This window comes from Centruroides vittatus, unplaced genomic scaffold (genome assembly GCF_030686945.1).
Source record: "Centruroides vittatus isolate TY-2023 unplaced genomic scaffold, ASM3068694v2 contig_424, whole genome shotgun sequence".
Classification (NCBI taxonomy): domain Eukaryota; kingdom Metazoa; phylum Arthropoda; class Arachnida; order Scorpiones; family Buthidae; genus Centruroides; species Centruroides vittatus.
The window spans coordinates 913,389-938,501 of record NW_027122230.1 but is presented as its reverse complement, the minus strand read 5'-3'; the positions used below and the strand labels follow the sequence as shown (position 1 = coordinate 938,501).

Genomic DNA, 25,113 nt, shown 5'->3' with positions numbered 1-25,113 from the left:
CTCCCGGGGTTCACGTTGTTCCGTCGGGACCGCCCCTCAACCCAGGGGGGAGGTCTCTTGACAGCTATAGCCAATCGGTGGCCAGCCCGCCACAACCCGCCCAGCTCCGCCATCACAGGTATAGAGGTTCAGGAGACCCAAGTGTTCATAACAGGATCCCCCCTAACTTTAGTCAACGTATATGCTCCTCACGGAGTAAATCCAGGGATTTCACTGGATGACCTCTTACCAGTCGATTGTCGCCTCTGCTTATGTGGGGATTGGAATGCACACCATCCCCATTGGGATGCCTCGTGCATCCTCCCTGACGCTTCAGGTCGGGCATTATTCGATTGGCTTTCATCAGCGAACGTATGCTGCTGGAATACAGGGGAACCGACCCACTTCCATCCCAACGGCTCATCGGCCATTGACATATCTTTTGGCTCCCCAGACTTACTGGGCTCAACAATATGGCAACCAAGTCAAGACACCCTCACTAGTGATCATGCTCCAATATTCATTACAATCACAATTCCGGGCACCCATCGTGTGCAGATTCCTCGACGCCTACACCATACTACAAACTGGAGTAAATACTCCGGCTACCTAGACCAGAGCTGGTCTTCAGATAAAAATCAACCCGATTCCTATCGGGATTTTGTTGACCATCTCCAAAAGGCGGTGGCGGCCAATACCACGTTCCGCTCTCTCCCCGAGTCGGGACAACCACCATGGTGGACCATTGAATGCAGCCAGATAAGAGCAAAGAAACGTCGTGCTTTCCGCCAAGCACGCAAATTAGCTTCTCTCGACTGGTGGTACCGGTACAAATTCTATGGGGCGCTACTCAGAAGAAAATCTCGCCAATCTCGACGGGAGTGGTGGGGGCGCCTGTGCGCCTCCCCTCCATCCCAGTCCACTCTCTACCGGATATTTCGTCGCCTGAGGACCCCACAGGCGCCAGAGGAGACCCACAACATCATTCAGACCTCGGATACTCTTTTAACTCCAACACAACAAGCAGACGCCCTAGCGTCCTTTTTCGGGCGAGCCCGTCAGACGGGTTTTTTCGCTCCTCTAGGGACCCCTCGTCAGAGGCCTCTCATAATTGATGATAGTCTATTCAACAAGATAGAACTCTACAACGCTCTTCGCAAAATCAAATCAACTACTCCAGGTCCAGACGGGGTGAGGGCCCTAGCGTTACGGGCTCTCTCCTCCGTGGGTCTCTCTATCTTACTGGACCGTTTGAACGATATCTGGATCTCTGGGACCTGTCCCCCAGATTGGTCTTCAGCCATCATTATTCCAATAGCAAAACAAGGCCGCCTAGCGACGTCTTGCTCCTCGTATCGGCCCATCTCCCTAACTTCCCACATCACCAAACTGTTCGAACGGATGATTCTGTATCGTATCTTGAACCTGGTCGTACATACCGACTTCTTTCATAGTCACCACTTTGGCTTTCTCCCATACCGAGGAGTGGAGGAAGCGCTAGTGGTACTACACCATCATATAGCAGTAGCCCGAGCGAGACGCCATTGGGTCTATCTGGTCGCCCTCGATTTAGAGGGGGCCTATGATTCAGTGTGCCAGGAGGGGCTCCTGGCAAAACTGGAGTATTTTGGCATCAGAGGGAGGTTGCTCACTTGGATCTCATCGTTCCTCCGCAATCGTTCATTCCAAGTCCGCTGGCGGGGTGTTTTATCAGCACCTCACGCCTTTCCGCATGGCGTTCCGCAGGGAAGCGTTCTCGCCCCTGTCCTTTTCACTTTTTATATGGCGGACCTATGGACAGCACTCCCAGCCAATGTAACGGCAATTCTTTACGCTGATGATCTTTATCTTCTAACCACAAGCACTAGCCCTTCCCAAGCCGCTTGCCGCATTCAGACGGCTCTTCACCACCTCGAACACTGGGCAACAACATGGAGCCTATCATTCTCAGCCACCAAAAGTGCAACTATAGATTTCTCTCCGAAAATCCACCGCCCACCAATAACACTGTCACTAAAATCGGGAATCATCCCCCAACGTTCGTCATTATGAATCTTAGGTATTCATTTCTCCCAGACCTTTACGTGGCGTGTACACGAAACCTTCCTGCGATCGAAACTTACTCGCGCAAGCTCCTTATTAAAATATTTCGCCTCGCGCCGGAATGGCGCCAGAAAAGCTGACATTCTTCGTCTAGTATACACGGTTCTAAGTCCTATGGCAACCTTCGGCGCTCCTATTCTTGATGGCGCTCCTCCTACCACGATTAGTCGTATTGAAAAACCAATACACACCGCTCTTCGCACGGCGTTGGGTGTTCCTAAGTCTACCCCCTTATCTCGCTTTATGCTGAAACAGGCTACATCCCATTACAGACAAAAATACGCCAAAGAGCGATGTCCCACGCTATCGTTCAAATTTCCAGAGGTCCGTTTAGCCCCCTTCACTCAATTTTTCTCACGGCATCCTGTTTGGAATATTATCATTGGCGCCTGTACCAGCGTCCATACGTTTCCCGGGTTTTATCCCATCTCCGCCGAGAGGGTCTGCCAATGACTCGCCTCTATCGGCAAACGCATATGGCACCGAGCACAGTTAGCATTCTTCCTCATCTTCGCCTCGACGAGTTATCATTTTCTACCACTGACCCTCCGGAGGTCAATTGTGCTCGTTTTCAGGAGCTTCTGGAGTCGTCCTGGCAGGGCAAATGCCTCCTGGGGGCAGATGCCTCCAAATCCAGTGCCCGTACGGCGATAGGAATAGTTTTCCCGGCTCACGAACTCCGGGAAACTTGGCTCCTTCATGAGCACTGTAGCGTATTTGGCGCAGAGGCTCTAGGAATAAAACGAGCATTGCAAATCAGCTCCAGCTTCGACAATCCGACTGTCATTCTCTCAGACAGCAAATCTGTCATACAGGCGGTGGGTAATGTTAATTTTTCATCCCCAGCAATAATAATTGACTTAGCAGCCGAAATCAGTCTGCACCCCCAGGCAGTCGAGATCGGGTGGATCCCGGGACATGTCGGCATTCAAATCAATGAAGCAGCAGACAAGGCGGCAAGAAAAGACAATCCATCCGGCTCCTGGAGGCAGCCCCTCATGGCACGCGATCTAATCCGGGCCACACGCGATATTATTATCAACACCTACATTGATTCCTGGTCTACTAGTCTTAGACAAAAAGGTCGGGATCACCTCCGGCCTTTTGCTCCCTGGCCATATTCGTACGCCTCGTCTCGCTACGCCGAAACTCTCTTGGCCCGCCTTCGAACCGATACAGCCCCGCTAAATGGGTTTCTCTTTTCCAGAGGTCTTTGTGTCTCTCCCGACTGCCCAAACTGTGGCGCTCCGGAAACATCCCGCCATTTTTGGATTACTTGTCCAAAATACAAGGAGGCCCGTCAAGACCTCGGTCGCACTTTATCAATAGATTTAACATTAGTCCAAACCCTCACTCCAATTTACTGGGCTCACGTCGACCTTCCTCTTCGTCAGCACGTGGAAGCTTTAGAACGTTTCATATATCGTTCCAACCGCTTCGTATAATCGTCAAGCGGTGTACATCGGAGAAAAGGCCAACAGGCTAAAATCTCCATATAAACTGGAACAAAGAAGAAGAAGAAGAAGACTCTAAAATTAACCACACCGACTTACGGCGACCTGAATCATTTAGTATCAGATACTATGTCCGGCGTTACTACTTGCTTGAGATTCCCGGGTCAATTAAATGCAGATTTACGAAAATTGGCAGTAAACATGGCACCATTTCGTCGTCTTCATTTCTTTATGCCCAGTTTCGCTCCCTTGACTTCTCGTGGAAGTCAACAGTACCGGAGAAAGAATAGATGAAATGGAGAAGGAGAATTCGAGAAGAAGCTCAGGAAGCTTGAGATTTATTATCTTACAAGTTAATTTTTCATTTTTAATTAAATTATTTGTATTAATTATTTTCCAATATTTTTAAGTATGTCTTCATTTTAAAAAAATTCATTATATAATTTTTGTTGTAAGTTTTGTTTTATGAATTTTCGTATTAATGCAAACTAATAAATTAAAATAAAATTTGTTTTAAACCTAAATTGTTGTTTTTATGATTACAGTAGATTAATTTATTCAATTTAAATACGTAATAGTCAAAGTACGTATTTATGGGTAAATAAACACGCCTAATTTATCTGAGAAAACTGTAAAGAAACAAACAAACAAAGCGAATTGTTCTTGTTGTAAGGATAGTAGTAAATTGGAGAGAACAGAGACGAAAGCCTAAGAGATATATATGTATATAAAAAAAACTGGACGTTTACATTGGATATATCGGAGGATTAAAGAAATGATTTCTGGATCAGTAGTAGTTGATGGAAACAGATGCTACAGTGTTGAATTGGGAAAAGTTTTGAAGAAATAGGAGTATGTTATGAAAGATGCAAATTTTTAACATAGCATAAAAAATAGTGATTGGACGAAAAATGTTTTCGTTTTTGGAATAGCGACGATGGAAGAAGCGAACTACTGTTTAGGGAAAAGCTAGAACTATTTTGGAGAAGAGAATGACTGCCGATGTAAATTTGAACTTTTTATAGAATACTGGAGTATGATCTCGGCCGAAGGTGGTAACTTTTAGAGAATCAATAACTTTATTAACTTTTAACTTGGGATAATGATGAAGAAACTAAATTTGGTACGGTAGCTTGTATATAAAGGGCATCCGTGCTATTAAATTTTGGTGTTTAAAGGTTAAATATCAAGGGACGGGGAGATAGAGGCAGGTCATGTATCATATCTAGAGTGGGATCGCACTTAATAAGATTTTATTCGTTATTCGCATTTATAATTTTTTAAAAATAAAACTCATCTTTACCCTCAAAAGTAAGTTTTTTGCTATCTTATAATAATTGATTGATAATATAAAAAGATTTAAAATAAATTCTCATATTGGCCGGGAAATTGTGAAACTCGTTGCTAGATTTTTTTTCTATCCATTCAAAACCCGACAATGAGAAATTGTTCTCTTTCATGGGCTGCAATTTGAAAAAATTGTAGACCTATAAATTCCCCATTATCGTTCGACCATTCGTCTTTCCTTCATCTCGAGAACGGAATTAAATAGGTGAGAGCTGAGACCAGATATGCAAACCTTAGGGGCAGGAAGTCCCTATTAACTATACATGAACTTCCTATGCAAGCTGGAAGTCAAGTTATTTCAATTTAAACTGCTATTTTCCCGAAAGCAGTTACTAGATGACCAGCATGACACTATTGTTAAAGGAAAAGTATGACATATGGGGACAAGACACTATTAATTTGAGGAGGAGAGCATATATTTTAAATTAAATAAACGAAAAATATGATTAAAAATTGCAACCCGGCATTGTGACCAAGTCACAATAAATAATTTCTCGTTATTATACACCTTATCCTCAGTATATGCAGCATATTGGTGATAAGGTGAATAACAACGTGAAAAGGATAAACATTAAAAAGAAAACGATATTGTAAGTTTGGTTATTTTAGCCAACCGTTGTCGTGTTTTTTACAAAGTGTCTAGGAAATCGGAATCGAGTGAAGAGTAGGGTGTGTGGAGTGTGAAAGTCTATAATTCCCTCAGAGTCCCGGAGAATTTGTACGAATACTTTGGTGCAGATCGGACAAAGGATATAAAAGTTAATAATGGGGGACGAAAGGGGAGGAGTAGGGAGTCCAGATTTCATGGTAGTCTATATTTTCCTCCAGTTTAAAAAATAATAATAATAATTTGGCCGAAAAGCTAAGAACAGACAGACACAAACATTCTATATGTAAAATCGACGAGGAACGACCCGTCTAGTGAAACGGACTAAGCAATTCGGACGGAAATAACGGTTCCATCGGAACAGTTCCAACAGACAGTTCCAGTTGCAGAATCAGAACTGATTTCCTAAGTCTACTTACGACTACCGAATGTCTATGTCGAAAGATGAAACAGTTATTATGACAACTCCGAACCGATCGAAACTGGTCCAAACATTTCGAACCCATCTATCTCGGTAAGAACTAGTTTCTCCTGGCAAAAGCTGTAAATTTTTCAACAGTAGCTTTAATCGATAATTACTAGATTTTACCAACGGCAGAGTAAGAAATAACTATTTACAACAAACATCCTACATTAGAACTAGATTTTATTAGTAAGACGGATTCTGACGGATTTCGGGTTAAGTAAATTAAGTATCCACAGGAAACGAATTCATTTCCCTGGATACTTAATTTCAATATTTGCGGCACCCATAAACTTCCCTTGTGGAGAGTTATGCGCAATTTAGAAAATTCTCGGAAATGTAAATAATCGTGTTTAAGCACATTTTTATATTCGTCGGCCTAGTCGTTATATACCGATTTACAAGAATAACAATATGCTTTGTCACCTGGTTGTCATCATTTAAAATATGTTAACGAAAAAAAAAAAAAAAATACATTCGATTAGCACTTTAATAATTGTCTTTATTTCGTTTCGTATCGATTTAATTTTCAAAGATAGAAAATATATACGAACTTTTATGCTTTTCTTCTTTAGTGGGCCTTGGTGTTTAACCTGCCGAGTTTGATGCGACCATCTTACGTATGTACGTAAAATGCTACTTAATAGGCCTATATTTACTTTAAACACTTCGAACGATCCCAATTCTATATTTTGTAAATATCATATTTATTTTATCCACTTATAAATAAAAATTAATAGGAAAATATTTTTATCGGCTCTGATCGTCCTTCCCCGACCTCGAACTACGTACTTACAAATTTCATCGTCGTCGATTAAAAAGAAGTAACGCGTAACTCGAACTTAGACAACAATTTATTAATTAATGGTAACTGACTGTACTACGGGAAAATTGCAATAGTTATTATCGAATAAGTGAAACAACATTTAGTTTGGTAAAGTCGTAGCCTACTCGACGGTCGACGATGTAAAAATGATTTGTCACGGATAAACGAGTCGATGCGGAATAGTATTATAATTAGCGTACAGGTAAACGGGACGAATTGGGGGGGGGGGTTGGCCGCGTAAACATACGTGGCACAGCATTACTTTAACCGTGGTTTTGTCGAAAAGTAGCGCAGGTGGGAGTTACTCCGACGCGAAGCGAAAGCTGTCGCACGTTATATTGGTAGAGACGAATAAATATCAAAGCCGGTAAAGGTAAATTTTTATTTATTTAAACTGGCCAAGTCGAATAAAATAAGCAAAGTACATATAGTCAGTTTATTCCGACAGATATTATGGATAAAAAGCGTTTTATCAGATGGTCCATCTCCGTACTCGGGGTAATTACCGTTATCTTATTGTTTATAATTATAACCGAACGACAAATTGCATAAATTTTTAAAAACATTTTTACTTCTCCATAAAATTATATTAAGCATTCATAATTTATGCGTAAATTTTACTAATTTTTTCGTTAAACTTTAATTTTTCAAAACAATTAAAACGAATAAAGTGTACCGACGCCTACAAATATTTTTAAATAGCTAAACTATTTTCGACATTTTAAGCCTTTAATTACACGTTTATATTACCATTGTTTGTAATACAAAGCTTATTATATTTCAGGGCGTGGGAGTGGTCGTCACTGTTCTCTGCGTGTGCACTATCGTCATTCCCGTTCCTAACGGTACCTTCAATTCGGGCAGAGTTAACGGTTTTTCTGCAGATCTGGGTGTAGCAGCGGGAGTCTTGCTGACTGTACTAGGAATAGCTTCTTTCTTCGTCTCCACCGAAGAGAAACTTCCTCTGGCATGCGTAAGTTCCTAAATCTTCTGGTAAATAAACCGCGCGGTAACGAATTATTTTTCACTTTTATTTTTAAAGTGCGGCAGGTAAATGTTCGGTTTTATTTTTTTATAGTAGGCCCTAAAATCACTTTTAAATACTTGAAAATTGTTATCATTAGGTTTAATCCCAATTAATCCAAGGCCACTCCGACTAAATGCGGGAGTATTCGAAAGCAATCGAGCATCGAAATTTGGCGTCTCTCTATCTTAATCGCATTCTCATGGTACGGAGACCGAGTCGTCCGAAATTTTAACACTCTGATCGGTCGTTAATTTCCGTTTCCATGATTATCGACTGGTTTTCCAATACACCCGCTAAGGACAGGGCCACACGTTCGAGTCTCCGATTCGAACGAAATTTGGCCATCACCTAGCCCTAAACACAAACGGTTCCTTCTCCAACAATGGCATCCAGTTCTCCGGTGTCACGAAAATTGAGTATTTAGCTCAAACGTCTACGAGTTCCACTTCCCTAAAGAACGATAACAACTCAGTGTGTCAAGTGCAGTGCAGTAGGCTACAGGATATGGGTTTGAACTTTAGCAACTTTAGTTTTTTTTTAACGTGTAACATAATTATTTTATTATTTTACCGTATCGTTATTGCAATTATTATTCCTGGCGTGTAAAGCTTATAAAACAAAAGATTAAAAATTGTGTCGTCATTATCTGTTTAGCAGGAAAAAATATTTGTAGATTTAACTTTTTTTGGCATTAAATAAAATTTTTATTTCTTCGTATTAATTTTCAGATATGACGATATCGTTATATTTGAAGTGTAACAAATACGAGGGCGTGAGGAAATTGTTCGTAATACTTCTTGATCTTCGCCTTTTTCCATGTTTATATGGGGTCTTCCATCTCTAATATGTTTCCTTTATTTCTTCCTATCAAGGACGTCTTCTCTCTTAAGTCCCCTCTGATTCAAGTCTTCCTCTACCTTATCTTTCCAACCAACCTTGGTCTTCCTCTCATCTTCCTTTCTTTCACTGCCAGTTTTCCGACCCTCTTTCCAACATAATCTTCACTACTTCGCTCTACGTGGCCAAATCACCTCAACCTGCATTATTACATCTTCCTGCTCAAGGGACCCACCTCAACAGAATCTCTAATAAACTCATTCATTATTCTATCCATCACATATCCACACATCCATCTCAACATTCTCATCTCCGCCACCTCCATCTTTCTTTCTTGGGGCTTTTTTTATTCTTTTATTCTTTTTTCTTTCTTTTATTGTACAAATCGGGGTTTAATAACCGATTTATTCGGTTTACTTTTCAGTTTGCAGCTAACTTTCTTGTCACATAACACACCGCTCAGCTTCTTCCAGTTCATCCATCCGCATTGAATTCTATGTTGAACGTCAGAGTTCAATCCTCCCCCTCTCGACACCCCTCACATACTTAAAACTTGTAACCACAGGAAGCGGCACATTTTGGATTTTAATATTGCACTCGTCCCTTCCATTCATATAAGCTGTTTTAATTCTGTTAATCCGCATGCCTCTTTCTTCCAAAACTTTCCTCCACTCTTCCAGTTTCTGATCAGCCTTGGTTTAGAAAGGTTCACAAAGCACAATATCATCTGCAAACAGCATATTCCACGGAGCACCATACTTCGCGTCACAAACTAACACGTCCATTATCAGGTCAAACAGATAAGGGCTAAGGGCCGATTCCTGATATAAACCAACATTAACAGAGAACCCTTCTTTAGTGCCCACACTACTCTTAACTCGAGTCTTTGCTCTTTCGTATATTTCCTTGACGAGTCTAACATATTTTTCTAGAACATTCTTTTCCCTCAAACATCTCCATATCTCTTGCCTTGTTACGCCTTTTCGTACCAAGGCAAGAGATATCTCTTATCGTACGCCTTTTCCAGATCTATGAACACCATGTGCAAATCTTCCTGCATTTCCCTGTGCCTTTCCATCAGCTGTATTAAAGCAAAGATAGCATCAGTCGTACCCCTTCCCCGCATAAAGCCAAACTGTTTCTCTCCGATCTCAGTACAATATCTCCAATTTTCGAAATACTAACGATTGAAAAGAAAAAGACTATTTTCGTATCGGACTCGTGTTCTTCGTCCACGAGCAGTAACGTCTGAAACTTATTGGCTTCTGACAGAGTCCGTAATCACCAGCGAAAATATCTGAAAATGAATATGAAGGAAAGAAATTTTAACCACACAAAAAAGTTAAATCTACAGAGATTTCTTTTTCGCTAAATGGAAAATGACGTCACATTTTAATCTCTCGGTATATAATCTTTAAACGCAGAAAATAATAGAGAGGTTGCGTCTGACGTTTTCAGCCCAAAACATGAACGTCGGATGTCGAGCGCCGCCATCTGGAAATTGTAGAAGGTTGACAATGACGTTTTCTACGTCTAGCATGGCGAGTAGAAGTTCGGCTTAAACGTCTTCGTTTTTTTTGTGTTTGGGGTTAAAATTATGACGTATTTCATTAAAATAGTGATTATTTAAGCATTTATGAATAATATTGTAAAGAAACAGACGATTTTAATCCAGAAATTATTTAATTATTCAAATTTTTTGCAAGTGATGTGAGGTGCTATAGAATTTACATATATTTCTGTTCATAATAGTTTATCATAATTCTGTAGAACTAGGTTTGCTTTTTCACAGCATCTTCTACCATCAACAGCGTAATAGGTTTGTAAATTTTCTAAAAATAATTTCCCGAGGTGCTTTTGGATATACATAAGCCACTACTTCCTTCAACAAAAGTATTAGGTAGTCCTATCGTACGGTAGGAGACACGACTCTTATTAAAAATAATTATTTAGTGTTATTAAACATCCTATAAATACTTTAGAATAGTTTAATTTGTTTATTTACTAACAAATTTGAAGACGAGTCTGCCCAAAAGTTTGTTTATTTGTTTGTTTGTTTGTTTGTTTACCTTCGCTATTAACATTCGTCATTGTTAAACGTGTTCCGCCATTTTTCAACAATATCCCATGAGTCGGTGCGCGACTGAACGTGTGGCACAACGTGTTTCACTTGGAGTTCAAATGTCAAACGTGTACTTCTGCTTGCCGTACAAGTTTAACGTTTGAACTTCCGCCGCAACCTCTCTAATAATAGTACGGTCAAACTTCGGTTTTCGAGTATAATTCATTCCTAAAAGTTGTTCGAAAAACTATTTGCTTTATAACCCCAACAAATTTTACCATAAGAACGATAAAAAATGGATTAATCCCCAAAATAAAACCTTTTATTTTTGCTTTTTGGCTGTATTTCGTGTATTAAAATGTGTACAAATGCAATATAATATTATAATAATAAATAATAAATATTTGTCATTTAATTTGACAACATATTTAAACACGAATTTTCGGATGCCATTTATATTACGTCGATGTCGATTAGCGCAGTTTTTATTAATTTTATTTAGATTCGACGTATGCGGCGCGTATCAAAAATAGCGTCTTTCCCGCATGTGCATCGAATTCTAATTTAAAATACGATAATAATATTAGCTTGGCGCGAAAAGTACGATAGAAAATTGGGCTAACGATAGGGACGATATTTTTAAAACATGGATAGTATCCGAACATTAATTACGACATTGGCACGGCCTTCGCAGTCACCTACGTAATTAATAGCGAGGTTGGGGCCGAAGTTTTAAACGCAAAAACGTGTACGTCGGAATGTTCAGCGCCGCTTTCCTGTAAGCCTAGAAGTTTGACAATGGCGTTTGGAACGTGGAACATGATTTCACTGACTTTCCAAACGCCATTGTCAAACTTCTAGGCTTACAGGAAAGCGGCGCTGAACGTCCGACGTACACGTTTTTGCGTTTAAAACTTCGGCCTCAACCTCGCTAATAAACGAGTTTCTACATTAGATCCCTTTTTACTTGATTTTCTTACGACAATACGCAAATTTCAATCACTTCCCACGTCGGAACTTTGGTGGAAGAAAAGCCTGCAAATTTCCCTTTAGCGCTCGACTATCGTGACGTTCGGTGACCTCGTTAATAGGAACTTTGGGCAAAGTGGTTTTTCGCACCGCAAAAACGAAGACGAGAACGAACGATTCGAGTAGCGGTAAGGACGATTTTCACTTTGGGAGGCGCCGGCCCATTTAATTTTTATGCCAACTTTTGGAGAATAACGAAGGCAAAAACGGCCTACTTACTTTTCGAAATTGTTTCCGTCTTCTAAATACATTGGCTTCGTTTCGTTGGTCTAGCCTCCGTCCCGGTACCAACCCCAACGCCGCAAATGCACGCTTACGACGTTGGGATGATTTGGCTGTGGCGGAGTCCGTAATAATAAGTGCTGGAGACGGCGTCTTACTTCTTAATTTTGGAGCCCGGCTACTTTGGCACAAAGTATTGATTTTCGCAAATTTTCTTTTTTTTTAACGGCTACGGCGCAGCTCATTTTTACCACTCGATCCATTAACCGTCTCGGCCGACACTTTCCTTCTTTCGCTGCCGACGGTCCTCTTTCTTCCAAGCCCTCCGTTACCACAGGTCTAAATAATAGTAACCGTGCGCCATTACGGCGTTAAAGACTCGGTAATCGAGTAATCACCGCTGCAAATACAAATCGCGGGCGCAAACTAAAACGTCCTCTGACAAATTGACCAAGAACCATGTACAGAGAGCGCACTCTTCCAATTAACGTCTGAAAAATTGGCCCGAGATTCCCAAATTGCTTTGTTTTGTCCGACGGACGGTCCCACGAAAAACTGATATTTTTAAGGGTGACGGAGGGAAAAAGTTGCCGTGGGTGTGAAAATCACTCCTCGAGATTTACATTTTTAGAGAGGCGGCCTCGAATCGTCAAGAAATGAAAAAAATCCTCCGTTTTCTCTGTGTACGGGCGTCGAGCCGTCTGCGGGGGAGGCGCCTCATTTTCTTCACCCACTTTCCGACTTAATAACTCCCGTGTCTTTTGTCGAAAATTTCCGAAATTTTCCCGGTTACGGATCGAGGGAGGAGGAGACGAACGGGAAGGCCCGTCGGATTTAACGAAGATTTTACGGGTTATTAACATTTAAAATTTGTCATAAAACTCTTCTCTACTCCGAAAACTAAGCTTTTTGCCATTTTAAAATAATACTATAAACATTTTCAACAAAGTCTGGAGGCGATAGCGCCACGCGCGATTTTAAGCAGTTGCCGGATTTTTATCATGGTTGTCGAGTCGACTTCTTCCCGGTTCTATTCGTTTTTCGTATTATTCGAATTTCCACCGCATTTTCCGACTTTATTCTTCTCCTGCGCCAAAATTACGTAGTTTTATACCCGTCTGCGCCGTAGATTTTTAACAAATGATTTGTAAATCGTCTGTATTTAGTTAACTTTAATTCCTATTCTATCGTTCTGGAGGTACCGGAAACGCCTTATTCGTATTACGTCGATTATCGGAAATAATCGGTAGTGGGAGGCACTTTGCGATGGGCCGTGGCGCCGAGCCTGGAGAGAAAGTAAAATGACAAGTACAGTCAGTACCTTAAATAAAGTAAAAATATTAATTTTAATTTTAGTGTAATAGAAAAAAAGGACCGGGCGACGTACTGTCGAAAATTTTACTTCAAAACGAAAAATAATAATACAGTTTGTTGAGAAATTATGAGAATATTATATTTTTTATTTTCGTTTTCTCAAAACTAACAATGTTTAATGGTCAATTATTATTCCATCATGCGCGAAACTTTTGTCCCAATTTCACATAAAATCTCTTTTGTGTACAGTACATGTTCTGTGGAGAATACCATAATTGCCATTCCGATCTGTTTTTCCAACTTTTTAAAATTGTTTTATTTAATGGCCGACAGATTTCTCCGACTAGCTGACGTAATAAATAAATGAATTTTTGACAGATTAATTGTAAAAAACCATAGTAGTCCGATTCTATGTAAAATTGTAATCTTTGCAGCAAAATTTTAAAATATAAAAATAGTAAAGAGTGGTAAGTTTACGATAAAAAATGAAAAACAGATGGATTGTAGGCGCGAAATATCGTAATTAAAATTTCTTACTAAACACTTAGGAATGAACGGATAAACCGTTGGAGAAAGCATTTCTGGTAGCTTATTTACCCATTGGATTAATTAAGGGTTTTCAAGTTTCTGGACGACACCGAGAGGTTTACGTCGACGCAACGATTCTACGCAACAAGACCTAGGAAAGTGTCTTATGGATATATTGTTACGAGTCATCGATAAACTCATGCACGAAATCTTGATTTTTAGCCCAATCTCCGTAACTCGAAACTGTTTAACTCCGAGTACGAACTTTTTCTGCGACCGATTCGAGTTAACCAGGTTTCACTGTATTACCTTTGAGCAAAACACCATTTACTCTAAGTTTAACCGTCGGCCGTGTAGCACACAATACCGATAAAACAAACTTAACTTCAGTTTTTAGTCCTTATAAAAATATCGATGCCTTTTATTTTATACAGTAGTTACGCTTATCGGTACCGATAAAAACTTGTGCAATTACAATTGGACTAGTAAATTAAAAAAGCATCTCGAGGAAAACAATATTTCTGTTATCTTTAATTATAGAATGTCAGAAAAAATAATCAGAAAAAAAAACAACCAATATTTGGGAATATTTCCAAACTGACGAGAAAGGAAAACAACTTGCGAAATGTATTTTATGTAAGAAGGTGTACAAAATATCAAGAAATGGGTCAAATTCGAGGGTTTGTATAAAACGTTTACATTCTATTGAATGTAGAAAAAAATTTTATTAGCAATAATTACCACGCGGCTTCAACATCTAAAAATAGCTCGAGATTTAGAAAACGCGTAATCAAAGTGGCCGCTAACAAACAAGAAAAAGTAAGTCAACATTTCACCAGTGATCGAGATCAATGGCAAAATGGTAACTAATGTAAATAAACCATTGCAGTATTCATTGCATGCGATTCACGACCGTATTCTGTTGTTCGGGATAAGGAATTTGTGGTGCAATTTTTACAAGAATTTGAACCAAAATATAAACTATCCTCACCAAAATATACCGGTAAATACTCGTACCCATTTTATATGAAGTGTGTAAAAAACCTGAAAATTATGATCGATGAAAGTGAAACTGTATTTGTAACAACCGATATGTGGATTTAAGAGTAGACATTTACCAAATACAAATTACTCATCGCGGATGCAATTATTGCGTTTCGGCGATATATCGAGCCTCCGGATGCCGGCCGGCTTCAATTTCGGGTGGATAACGGTAGATATCCTTATTTCGATAATCCGAAAACAATTTGTTACAAATACGGTCGTATTGGCGGTTCTTCCGTCGTCCCGAGAAAGCTTTCTCGACGAGAAGAGAAGCCGATTAAAGCCAGAAAACGTATATTCTATTTAATATTTAAAAAATAATAATTTTTCATGGAATTGTAGTTTGTTTGTTAAATAAATCGACGGTTTGCCGTCCACTTTATTAGTTAGAAATGGATTGTAAATCGTATCCATTTCTCCTAGCATCAATATGTATTATCGACGTTTTTCTCGAGAGCGTCGGTAAGTATCGGTGGGTATGACTATCGATGGCATCCGAATGCCATTGGCTTGGTTCTACTTCCGCGGCTCCGAAGTTCCACCGAAGAACATGAAATTCTTATTGCATTGAAATTTTTGGAGTCGGCGGCCACCGGGAATTTTCCAAGAACGCCAACGTTTACCAGAGCCTGCGAATTAAGGTGGGCTTTAGCCAGAGTCGCTTTAGCCTGGTGGCCACGGCACTCTGGCACCGTCCAGTTCGACTACGGAGTCGAAAGCCGAGATACTGGTACCTCGAAACGTCGCGTACTTTTACCACAGAAACGCACCCGGGTATTCTCTGCGTAATTTGCGTATGGTCTTAACGACTTTAAGCTAAATAATCGCGTAAACCTTTTATCCCAGGTCCACATCCGATAATTATATTTCTTCCTATGCAGGTTTGCTTCTACCTGATCCCCACCGCCGCCCTGTCTCTTGCAGCCTTGATCATAGCCGTCCAACACATTCAGCATTTCAATCGGGAGGTAAGAATCGTAATTTTACGCGGCCCGATTATTAATCAGCGCCACGCCCATCGATTTCCGCTTTTCCTGTCCGGCGTGGAATTGGAAACCGCGAAACGTCAAATTGCCACGTTAAGTCCAAGCCAGGTAATAATTTAGACGAGATTTAACGTATTAGAATTGGTCCTAAGGACGGTGGGGTACTTTTTTAAAATGTTAAATATCGGTGGTTGCCGGATTTATTTTTTTAAAAACTCTTTTCCTGGCTGTTTTCTAACCTAAGTTTGTTTGGCAGCGAGGGCGCAAAGATAAATGTTACGTAGTACGGCCACGTCGGAACCTTTCTTTCTTTTTCCTTCTTCTAACCTCCGAAGCCGTTTAAAATCCATTTCTTTTAATTAAACCGGAAGTACGACGTAAATTTAGAAAACTAAAAGTGTATTTTTCTCTCTCCTGTGTCGACTGCCACAATTTTTCTTACCGACAAAGACCGATCAGACGACGATAGCATCCAAAATATTTTATTACCACTCTTAATGTAGATGCATTTCGAGCTTTAGCTCCTCTTCGGTAAATTACGTAAATGAAAACCAACGCCCAAACTTTACCTATCTTTATATAACAAAAATAGTAGATTTGTTTTTTGAAACCGTGTCTTGTTCTATAATTTAGACTTGATAAACACTAATGTTGTGTGTTTTTTCTTCAAAGACACTTGGCAAGTTTTCTATCAGATATCTTTATCGATATCAACGAGAATGAATAAAGATATCTGATAGAAAACTTGCCAAGTGTCTTTGAAGAAAAAACACACAACATTAGTGTTTATCAAGTCTAAAAAATAGTAGAATCTCCATAAATAACATCTTTTTGTAACGGTACGAACGTTGCCACCCATAAGCGCCCATCTTGTGGAAAAAATCTTGCCGTACGAACATAAGGTGCGCCGGTTCGTAGTTTACACTAAACCACGATGGATGCCACTGACAAAGAATCCCAGAATTTTTATTACATTTTATTATTGCAATTAGCCCAATTTAAAGTACTACGTCACCTCAATTTGTATTAACTAACATACCATTATTTAAATTTATATTATTTTTTTGTTTTATCATTTGAAAATGTTCTATAAATCTTTTATAAGTGTCCGCTTCTTTATGCAATATTTTAATATTCTGTTTATCGATAGATTTCTTTTGTTTTAAATAACAATCGGAAAGCTTACGGGCTCGCCTGGCGTAAAAATTAAATTTCGCCTAGGAATTAAGGCCGACGAAATGGGAAACTAATTGCTCTGGTTACGTCGATATTATTTTTCGCAAAGGAAAGTGTGGGATTTATTGATAAATGATTAATTAAACTACGATATTTAATTTGGCTACGTACGTTGTCGATTGCGTTCGATTGGCGTGGAATGGAGAACCGGAGTTCGAGTGATTACCCGAGATTACGTTTTTCTCGGTTGTTTGACCTTTTCGTAGCCTCCCGTTTAGTACGATAAAAACGTCGCTTCGTTGCATTTTTATTGGCGGCAGATTTCTAAGCATTCGAATCGCAAATATTTTTTTCTACAAAAGTAATAATACCGACCGATATTTTCTCGGTTTCTCTTACAATTTCTTCTACAAACACTGTATTTATGTAACGGTTGTCTCGCCTGTCCGAAGTCGAAAAGGTGAATGATAATTGCGAAAACACCGACTGAAATTTCTTGGGCGAGTCCCAATTATTTTTTTCATTAGAATTTATGTAAACGGTTTCCAGGTCAATTTCTCCAATAACTGTTATTTTAAATAATAAAATAATCGATAAAACTACGGATCGGGTACATTGCCATTCCTTTCGAACATTCGTCGTGCTATAATTGAAACGGTGAAGATATCCGGCACGATTAAAATTTTCTCTCTCTAACTACTTTCGTATTTCCTTGGCCTTAATAATTCTTAAGTTACGTAGAATTTAATTTTCCTGCAAGGTAGACGTATAAGCAATCCGATTGTTATTTTAAAAAATCTATTTTAAACGGTTATCGATGCTTAAATAACGAAAACGAAAGAAAGGGTCTTACATAACTGCACATAACATTTTTCTTTCCGCATCGTCCTGTTATTACGGTAGAAAATAATGGAGGATAAACGTTTAAAAAATAAATCTGGTAACGTGGGCTATTTAACGTTTAAAACTTTTTCTACCGTCCTTAGGGCGACGGAATACGACTACAAATATTTTAAATTCCACCCTAAATAGTTATATGGTTTTGATTGAGCGTAGTGACGAATAGTCAGATAGTAGAACGTAGTGAACGATAGTCATGTAATTTCGATACTACCGAATAGCATTGGTCTAAACCAGTGGTGCGCAAACCGTGGGTCGCGACCCCCAGAGGGGTCGCGAGAAAATTTTTCGGGTCGCCAAATTCAAAGAAATTTATTTCACAATAAAAAATATAAGGCTTTTATTCAACAAGTATCAGGTATCAGTAAACTTTGTGTTTTTTTCAAACCTCTAATAAGGAAGAAACGTAAGCGCAAATTCCAGAAAGAATTCACTTTAACTACGTTGACTATTTAAAACAAGTTTACCGTCTATCCAGGGATCACGACAAAGTTTTACATAAAATGAGGGTCGGAAATGAAAATAGCTTGCGCACCACTGGTCTAGGCGACTATGAAATCGATAGAACGATGCTATCGCGATTATTCGCTTAGACCAGGTCCGGCCAACCCAAATTGTTTCACGGGCCACTTTGATCACGTGTAACATTACGGTGGGCCACAATTTAGGCAAACATGCTTTTAAAAAAGTAAAACAAATACAAAATGAATAAGATTTTATTGTTATACCAAGAGTTCGTACTCGCACTTGCGCATTATAACAATGACAGACGCAAATTTTCATTTATTTAATTGTTTTGGTATACACACACGGAAAACGAAAGTTTTAATAGATATATAATATCGCTTAGCGGGCCACACAATTTAACATGACGGGCCGCATGCGGCCCGCGGCCAGCGGGTTGGCCAGGCCTGGCTTAGACGGCACATTCGAACCTATAATTAAATTTTCGCGGAAAAATCACATGATTTAAAGTCGTGTCTGTAAACATTCTATCGTCATATTACTTGCCATTTAACCAATTCTTTCTGTCTATATTTTTTATAAATTAAATGAAACGGTATTTTCGTTCCTTAAAATAGCAGCGGGTTACAACAATAGTTAATCAAATTAATAATTTTCGTTTACGTAAGAAAAACAATTAACATTAAATCTCAATTTGCATTTAAAAGTGGTACGATAATTGCTTTCAGAAACCTGTCCAACGTCCCTCTGTTTCTAAGTTAAAATAATTTGAACTAAATATGAATAATTATAGATTAGTTATGCAACGAATATTCAGTTACTATTCGGTATTCGGCCTATTTTTCGCTATTCGGTATACCGAAATACCGAATACCTAATACCTAAAAACACCGAATACCGAATACCTAATACCTAAAAACAGGAATAAGAAATAACAAAAACGCAGTAAATAAATCATTTTGGTATTTAGATTTAATGTTATCGAGTTAGTGTTGTTGGTTTATATTTATTTATAACTTATAACCTGCACAAAATAAAAAACAAAATAATATTAGTCACATGTATTCACAATTTATAATTACAAAGATCAGAAGATCGGGTGTCAGCTTAACAGAACACGCGACAACGGAGCAGTCGGTCTAACTCAGGGGTCGCCAAAGTGGTCGATATCGACCCCCAGGGGTCGATATAACATTATTGGGGATTGATGAAAAGACTAAAACTTACAAACAGGGCCGGATTTAACAATCAGAGGCTCGTGGGCACAAATACGGTGGGGGCCATCCTTTAAGAGTAGGCTAATTTGATGATTTAGAAAATTTACACAAAATACTGTACTTTCAACTAGATTTCAACAAGGAAATTGTAAATTTCATTTAAAAATAAGGTTATTGTAAACATACATATATTTTATTGTGGAAAACAAATTATTTTAATTTAATTGAAAAATACTTATGTAAATTTTTTCTCGAAATTTTCCGATGTGTCATAGGTTTTTTTCCCGGGTTTGGTTTTCTCTGCCTGTGGCCGTCATGATTAGGCAATACTATGCTGTCGCGGTAATAGAAAAAAAAATTATGTTTAAACATAGTTTTGTGGGGCCCTGGGCACCGGCCTCAAATGCCCTTATGTAAATCCGGCCCTGCTTACAAATTTTGAATCGAATATAGCTAATCTTGCTAAGGATTATCAAGCTTATCCGTCTCATTGATTGTCAGTTACAAAAATTATTAACATATGTACAATAAATGTAAAAAATGTAAAATTAAAATAAATGTATTAAAATAGTAAGAGATTTTTTTTTTGTAACACAAACTTTTTGGTGGGGGTCGATATGAGATTTTGAAAAGTTGTAGGGGGTCGACGATAAAAAAGTTTGGCGACCCCTGGTCTAACTGAATACTCTTCCACGATCTCGATTTTCTCCCCTTTGTTTTACGTTAGCGACATTCCCGTTAACAGAGAATAGCGGATAGTAGAGCGTCCGTTTAGAGATGCGTGGCGTTGGCGGCAGTCGGCGTAATTGTAAGAAATATTTAAAATGGGGTGTTCACTTTTGCTAGCTTCCGCGCGTACGGCAGATTTCCCACCTTCAACGTCTATTACGACACGTGCAGCAGAGTTACGGCCTTAGCAATATTTATGGCTTTTTTCACAATAGTTTCAATAGATTTATTTAAAATCAGTAGTACCGCGGAAGGTGTACGCGGCGCTTCGTCTCTGGGCTTTTTTGAACAGATGCACGCACACACATTTGCAAAACGGAATTTTTTGTCGCCGACGAAACTGCCAACGAAAAACGGAGGCTGGGCCGGCCACGTGCCCTGAAATTCCCTTCTCTATTTTTATTATTAAAGCTTTAATAATTTTTCCAGCGCCAAAAACTCTCGTTCCGCCCGAAATATAAAAGGAATCGTCGGCGTATTTCGCTAAACCCGGCTTTATTCCAGGGAGACGTATTTTTCCACGGCGGGAGCCGGCCAGCGCCTTTTAAAATATAAGGAAAAGGTGGCCGGTAAATGGCGGCGAAATAAAATATTTAGACGGCGGGAACTTTATAACACTATTAAAATTTAATCGGTGGGACTTTTCGTAATTAAAATCTTTTAAACGAGCTACACCCGGTGGGCAACTGATGATAATCCTATCGTTTCAGGCGGACCCGACGAGTATTTTACACAGGTTGGGAGCCGTGGCAGCCGTTAACGCAATTTCCTTTCTTGTTCAGGTAAGTATTCGTCGGTCACGTTAATCCGAAGAGTCCAACGGAAGCTAATCCGTCGCTCTGTATTTCAGGTAATCACCGTAACGGCAAGTATTATGGACCTAATCGAATAGTGTCCGATTGTCAGTCGGACGACTCGTGCGCTGCCGTCCTTTTAATGTCGAAACCCACAATTCGCACGGTTCGACCTTTACCCGTCGTAATTGGTAAAAATCCAAAACAAATTCCCTACAGTAATAATCCTTAAGAACCCATTAACAGGTTTTCCTTTTAATAAAACTTTCTGTTACTGGTTATGGATTTTAAAGAATTTAAAGCTATTGGCTTTCTTTTCAGTAATATATTGTACAAGGATATGTTTCTGATATGTTTTTTTGATGGAGGAAATGCATTTCGGGTCTTATTAATGACCCCTCATAAAACCTATGTCAACAACTGCTCCTTGTATGATATGTTACTGAAAAAAAGCCAATAGGTTTTCCTTTTTTTATTTTAACGGTTAGTGATGTAATCGTCCGGGATTCTTTAAACCGAACGAAACGACGAGTTAGTTATAGTTAGTCTATCGACGAGATCGATTGTTGTGGCCGATGCAAACGCGCCAAATAAAACGATCTGTGGCCGTTCGTCTTTTTTTCTGAGACGGTGGAATTACATGGGATCTCGGATACTGCCCGACGCAATGGTCGAAAAGCGTAAGGGATTAAACGTCCGTTTGTATTTTTCTAAGCTATATTGTATCACCACTTTTCAAATTATTCCTAAATAAAAACGTTTGGAAAAATCTGTCCGGTACGTTTTATTACCCGCCACGGGCGAGAACATCTCCGCCGGCTGTTTCGGTGGGCGGAAACCCTTTTTGCACACCAGCGTTTACCCCCCCGAGCAAACGTTAGTTCTAAATTATGCCGCTACGGCTAATGGCGCCAACGGCCGGAACCGTATTTGTGTCGGCTTCGGGTCATAGTTACAAATTGCCAATGCTTTATTCGTAATTTCTATTAGTTAAAAAGGAAAATAAGTTAAATTTTTAGATTACTTATGATTTTTTCATACGCAGCATCGGCCTTTTCGCCCGATCCGAAAAGTAAAATAGCACGTTTATCATTTTTTATCGTACCATCGACGTGGTCCAACTCGTTATGAGTTAAATAAAACGGAATGTAGCGAGTGTGGTTTAAAATATAGTCATAGACAAAGTTTAAACGGTACGATCTGTGATATACTGATACAATACTTGTGTGAAAAGCCGAGGGGGTCGATGGATGTCGGTTTAAACCCCGTTTGATCGGCGAAGACCGCTCAAGTGTCCGACCTAAACAATAGCTATTGCTGTTCGTTTACATCGGAGTAACGTGATTTCCGATTCAAATCGGAAGTTCGTATATAGTTAATCTGAGCCTTCTGCCCCTAAGTTTTCCACACCTGGTCCCGACTTTCATCTATCTAACTCCTTTCTCCTGATTAAGGAAGAACAAACAGCCAAGCAGAGAGGTGACAAAAGTCAAAATTTACAGGACAGGAAATTTATATTTTTCTTAAACATGAAGACCACAAGTATGCCGAAAATTTTGCTAATGAAGAGTTTTTGGTAAAACTAGCATGCTTACGTGATATTTTTGAAAAGCCGAATGCTCCGAATATCTCCCTGCAGAGAAGCAACATAAACTGTTTAAAGTCGATTGAGAAAATTTCAGCTTTTATTAAAAATTAAAACTACAGTAGACCCCTATAACACGGTAGATACGTTCCGTGTTATATGAATCCGTGTTTTACGAGTCACTTAAAAACATGAGCCAATCACAGCCCGGCACGTGTGCAGTTAGGGGCTAGGCTGTTTGAAAGGTTTTCTTCCATAAAATTAATCTATTCTAGACTAATTTGGCTCAATATTTCCAAATCACGTATAATTTTTTGGGAATAATCCATATAAACTATGCTATAAACAAACAATTGTAGGATTACTTATCGAGTGTGCACCGTTCGACGACGCCATTGCTTAAGCTTATTTTCGTCGAACGGCGGACGCGTGTTTCCTGATCAGCGAATTTTTCGCAGAAAAATAACTTAACTTTGGAGACATATTAATAAAAATATAATTTTTATGGCCGTTGAATAATAAATGGTTTTTAGCAGATCCAGTGCTCGTTTAAACTTAACGGTTTGTACAATATCCGCTATTGGTCCAGATTCGACCAATCCTGTCGCGACACGAGTCGACGATGACGTTTTACCGTGTTATACAAGTCTCTTTTAGCGTGTTATACGAACCCGATAGCAATTTTTTCGCCGTGTTATACGAATCTGTGTTATATGAACCTGTGTTATAGGGGGTCTACTGTATGAAAAAGAAAAAGAATATCACAGGTTCTCACCTGGTTTGAGAAATATTTTCAAAATGATAATATCGATAAATTTGCATGAATTCAAGATCCATTTTGTTTACGTTGAAAATGGACTGTATATGAAATGACAACAATTCCACAATAAAACGATCTTTATTGATTTAAACTCTCTTATCATTCAGGCAATACGGTTTGAATTCCTCTTGAATCCATTACACTAAACAAGATGGAGACAACGACTCGCCGAAAAACGCGCGAAAAAGCACCCTCTCACAATAAAATTAAACCAAAAATTTTCCGAATGATAATAATAAATAATAGTAAAATGGCAAAGCCGTATTTGGGACAAGACTATGTCTCGGAGACTCACTATTAAGCGGGATCACTTTGACGCTCATGGCGGGGCTCGTTCTCATTCTCCAATCATCTTTGGTATCGCTGGTTTTGAGCGCGATTATTCAAACTTCGCCAGCCACAGCTACGACCACGAGGTCACCCACGATGCATTTTCAGTGAAATTAACCTATCTAATGTTGAAATTTCTCTCCGTTGCATGACGCCCCATGTTGAATTTATGTCAATGCGAAAATTTCCTGTTTTTCAAAAAAATATGGTGGCTATTGTATCGTTCGAAATTATTTTTTTTATTTTGCACAAATGAAATATATATATTAATAAATATTAAAAAAATAATTATATTTCGGAAGTTAGTTCTAATATAAAATTGTAACGACGCGCCATCTACTTTCAAAAAAGTTTCGATGATGAAACGAGATATCTCCGGTCAATCGGTCAAGGTTAGCACGTGGCGACCAGAAATATGTGGGGAATAACACGGGACAGGTAAATGGGTTTTTCAAAGATTCGTTTGTCAAAATTCGATTTAGCAACATTCGCTTTTCGAACTTCCCAACCAATAACGCACGCGCAAATCTCGCACTGTTTGTAGGGAGTGTCGCCATTTTGTATTTTATTTTGTCTCAATTCTCACTCCCCTGAATTCCTACAAGTCTGTTTTTTTTTCTGCGCGCATGATTTGGGCACCTAATACTCTGTGCCAAATTTCAACTCTTGACATGTACTCCTTCATACCTCTAAGCTGATAACACAGCAGGCAATACGATTTTATAAACAAGACATAGTCTTGACAATAATAGTTTACACACATTTAATGTCAGTGCTCCATCTGAGTTTACTGCTGCAGAAGAAGAGAATCTTGTTCAGTTGTCTTGCGACAATACGTTGAAAACAAAATTTAGCAGCATGGAATTAACTGAATTTTGGATATCAGTAAAAGATGAATATCCTCTTCTGAGTGGTACAGCTCAGAGAATTTTGCTTCCATTTGCAACTTCTTCTTTGGGCGAAGCTGGGTTTTTGGCTGTAGCTGTGATAAAAAGTAAGTATTGCACGAAAATTAACGTGGAAAAGGAATGAGGGTGGCTGCGTCCAGTTTGATTCTAAGAATTTGAGAACATGGGCAATGATCAACAGGCTTATCCATACCACTAATAAATTAAATTTGTTCAATTATATTGTTTTTTTTTTAAATCTTAAATACGCGTTTTATTTATTTTTTATTTAACATCCTAACTCTCTAATTAAAACAATTATTGCTATTTGTTTATTTTGCAAATTTTACTTGTTAGAATTTGACATAGGGCGCATTGGTAA

At 39.0% G+C, this 25,113-nt stretch overlaps 2 protein-coding genes across 2 annotated transcripts; both read left to right on the top strand.

The window, feature by feature from the left end:
* Window positions 1-2,558: 2,558 nt before the first annotated feature.
* Window positions 2,559-3,527, top strand: LOC136976757 (uncharacterized). Its single transcript, XM_067272115.1, has one exon. The coding sequence runs from the start codon at window positions 2,559-2,561 to the stop codon at window positions 3,525-3,527; it is 969 nt and encodes a 322-aa protein (XP_067128216.1).
* A 3,495-nt stretch (window positions 3,528-7,022) lies between these two features.
* On the top strand, window positions 7,023-21,405 carry LOC136976783 (uncharacterized). Its single transcript, XM_067272148.1, has 6 exons — window positions 7,023-7,152; window positions 7,215-7,277; window positions 7,564-7,752; window positions 15,724-15,810; window positions 21,026-21,097; window positions 21,166-21,405. The coding sequence occupies exons 2-6, from the start codon at window positions 7,233-7,235 to the stop codon at window positions 21,205-21,207; spliced, it is 435 nt and encodes a 144-aa protein (XP_067128249.1). The 5' UTR covers window positions 7,023-7,152; window positions 7,215-7,232; the 3' UTR covers window positions 21,208-21,405.
* The last annotated feature ends 3,708 nt before the right edge of the window (window positions 21,406-25,113 follow it).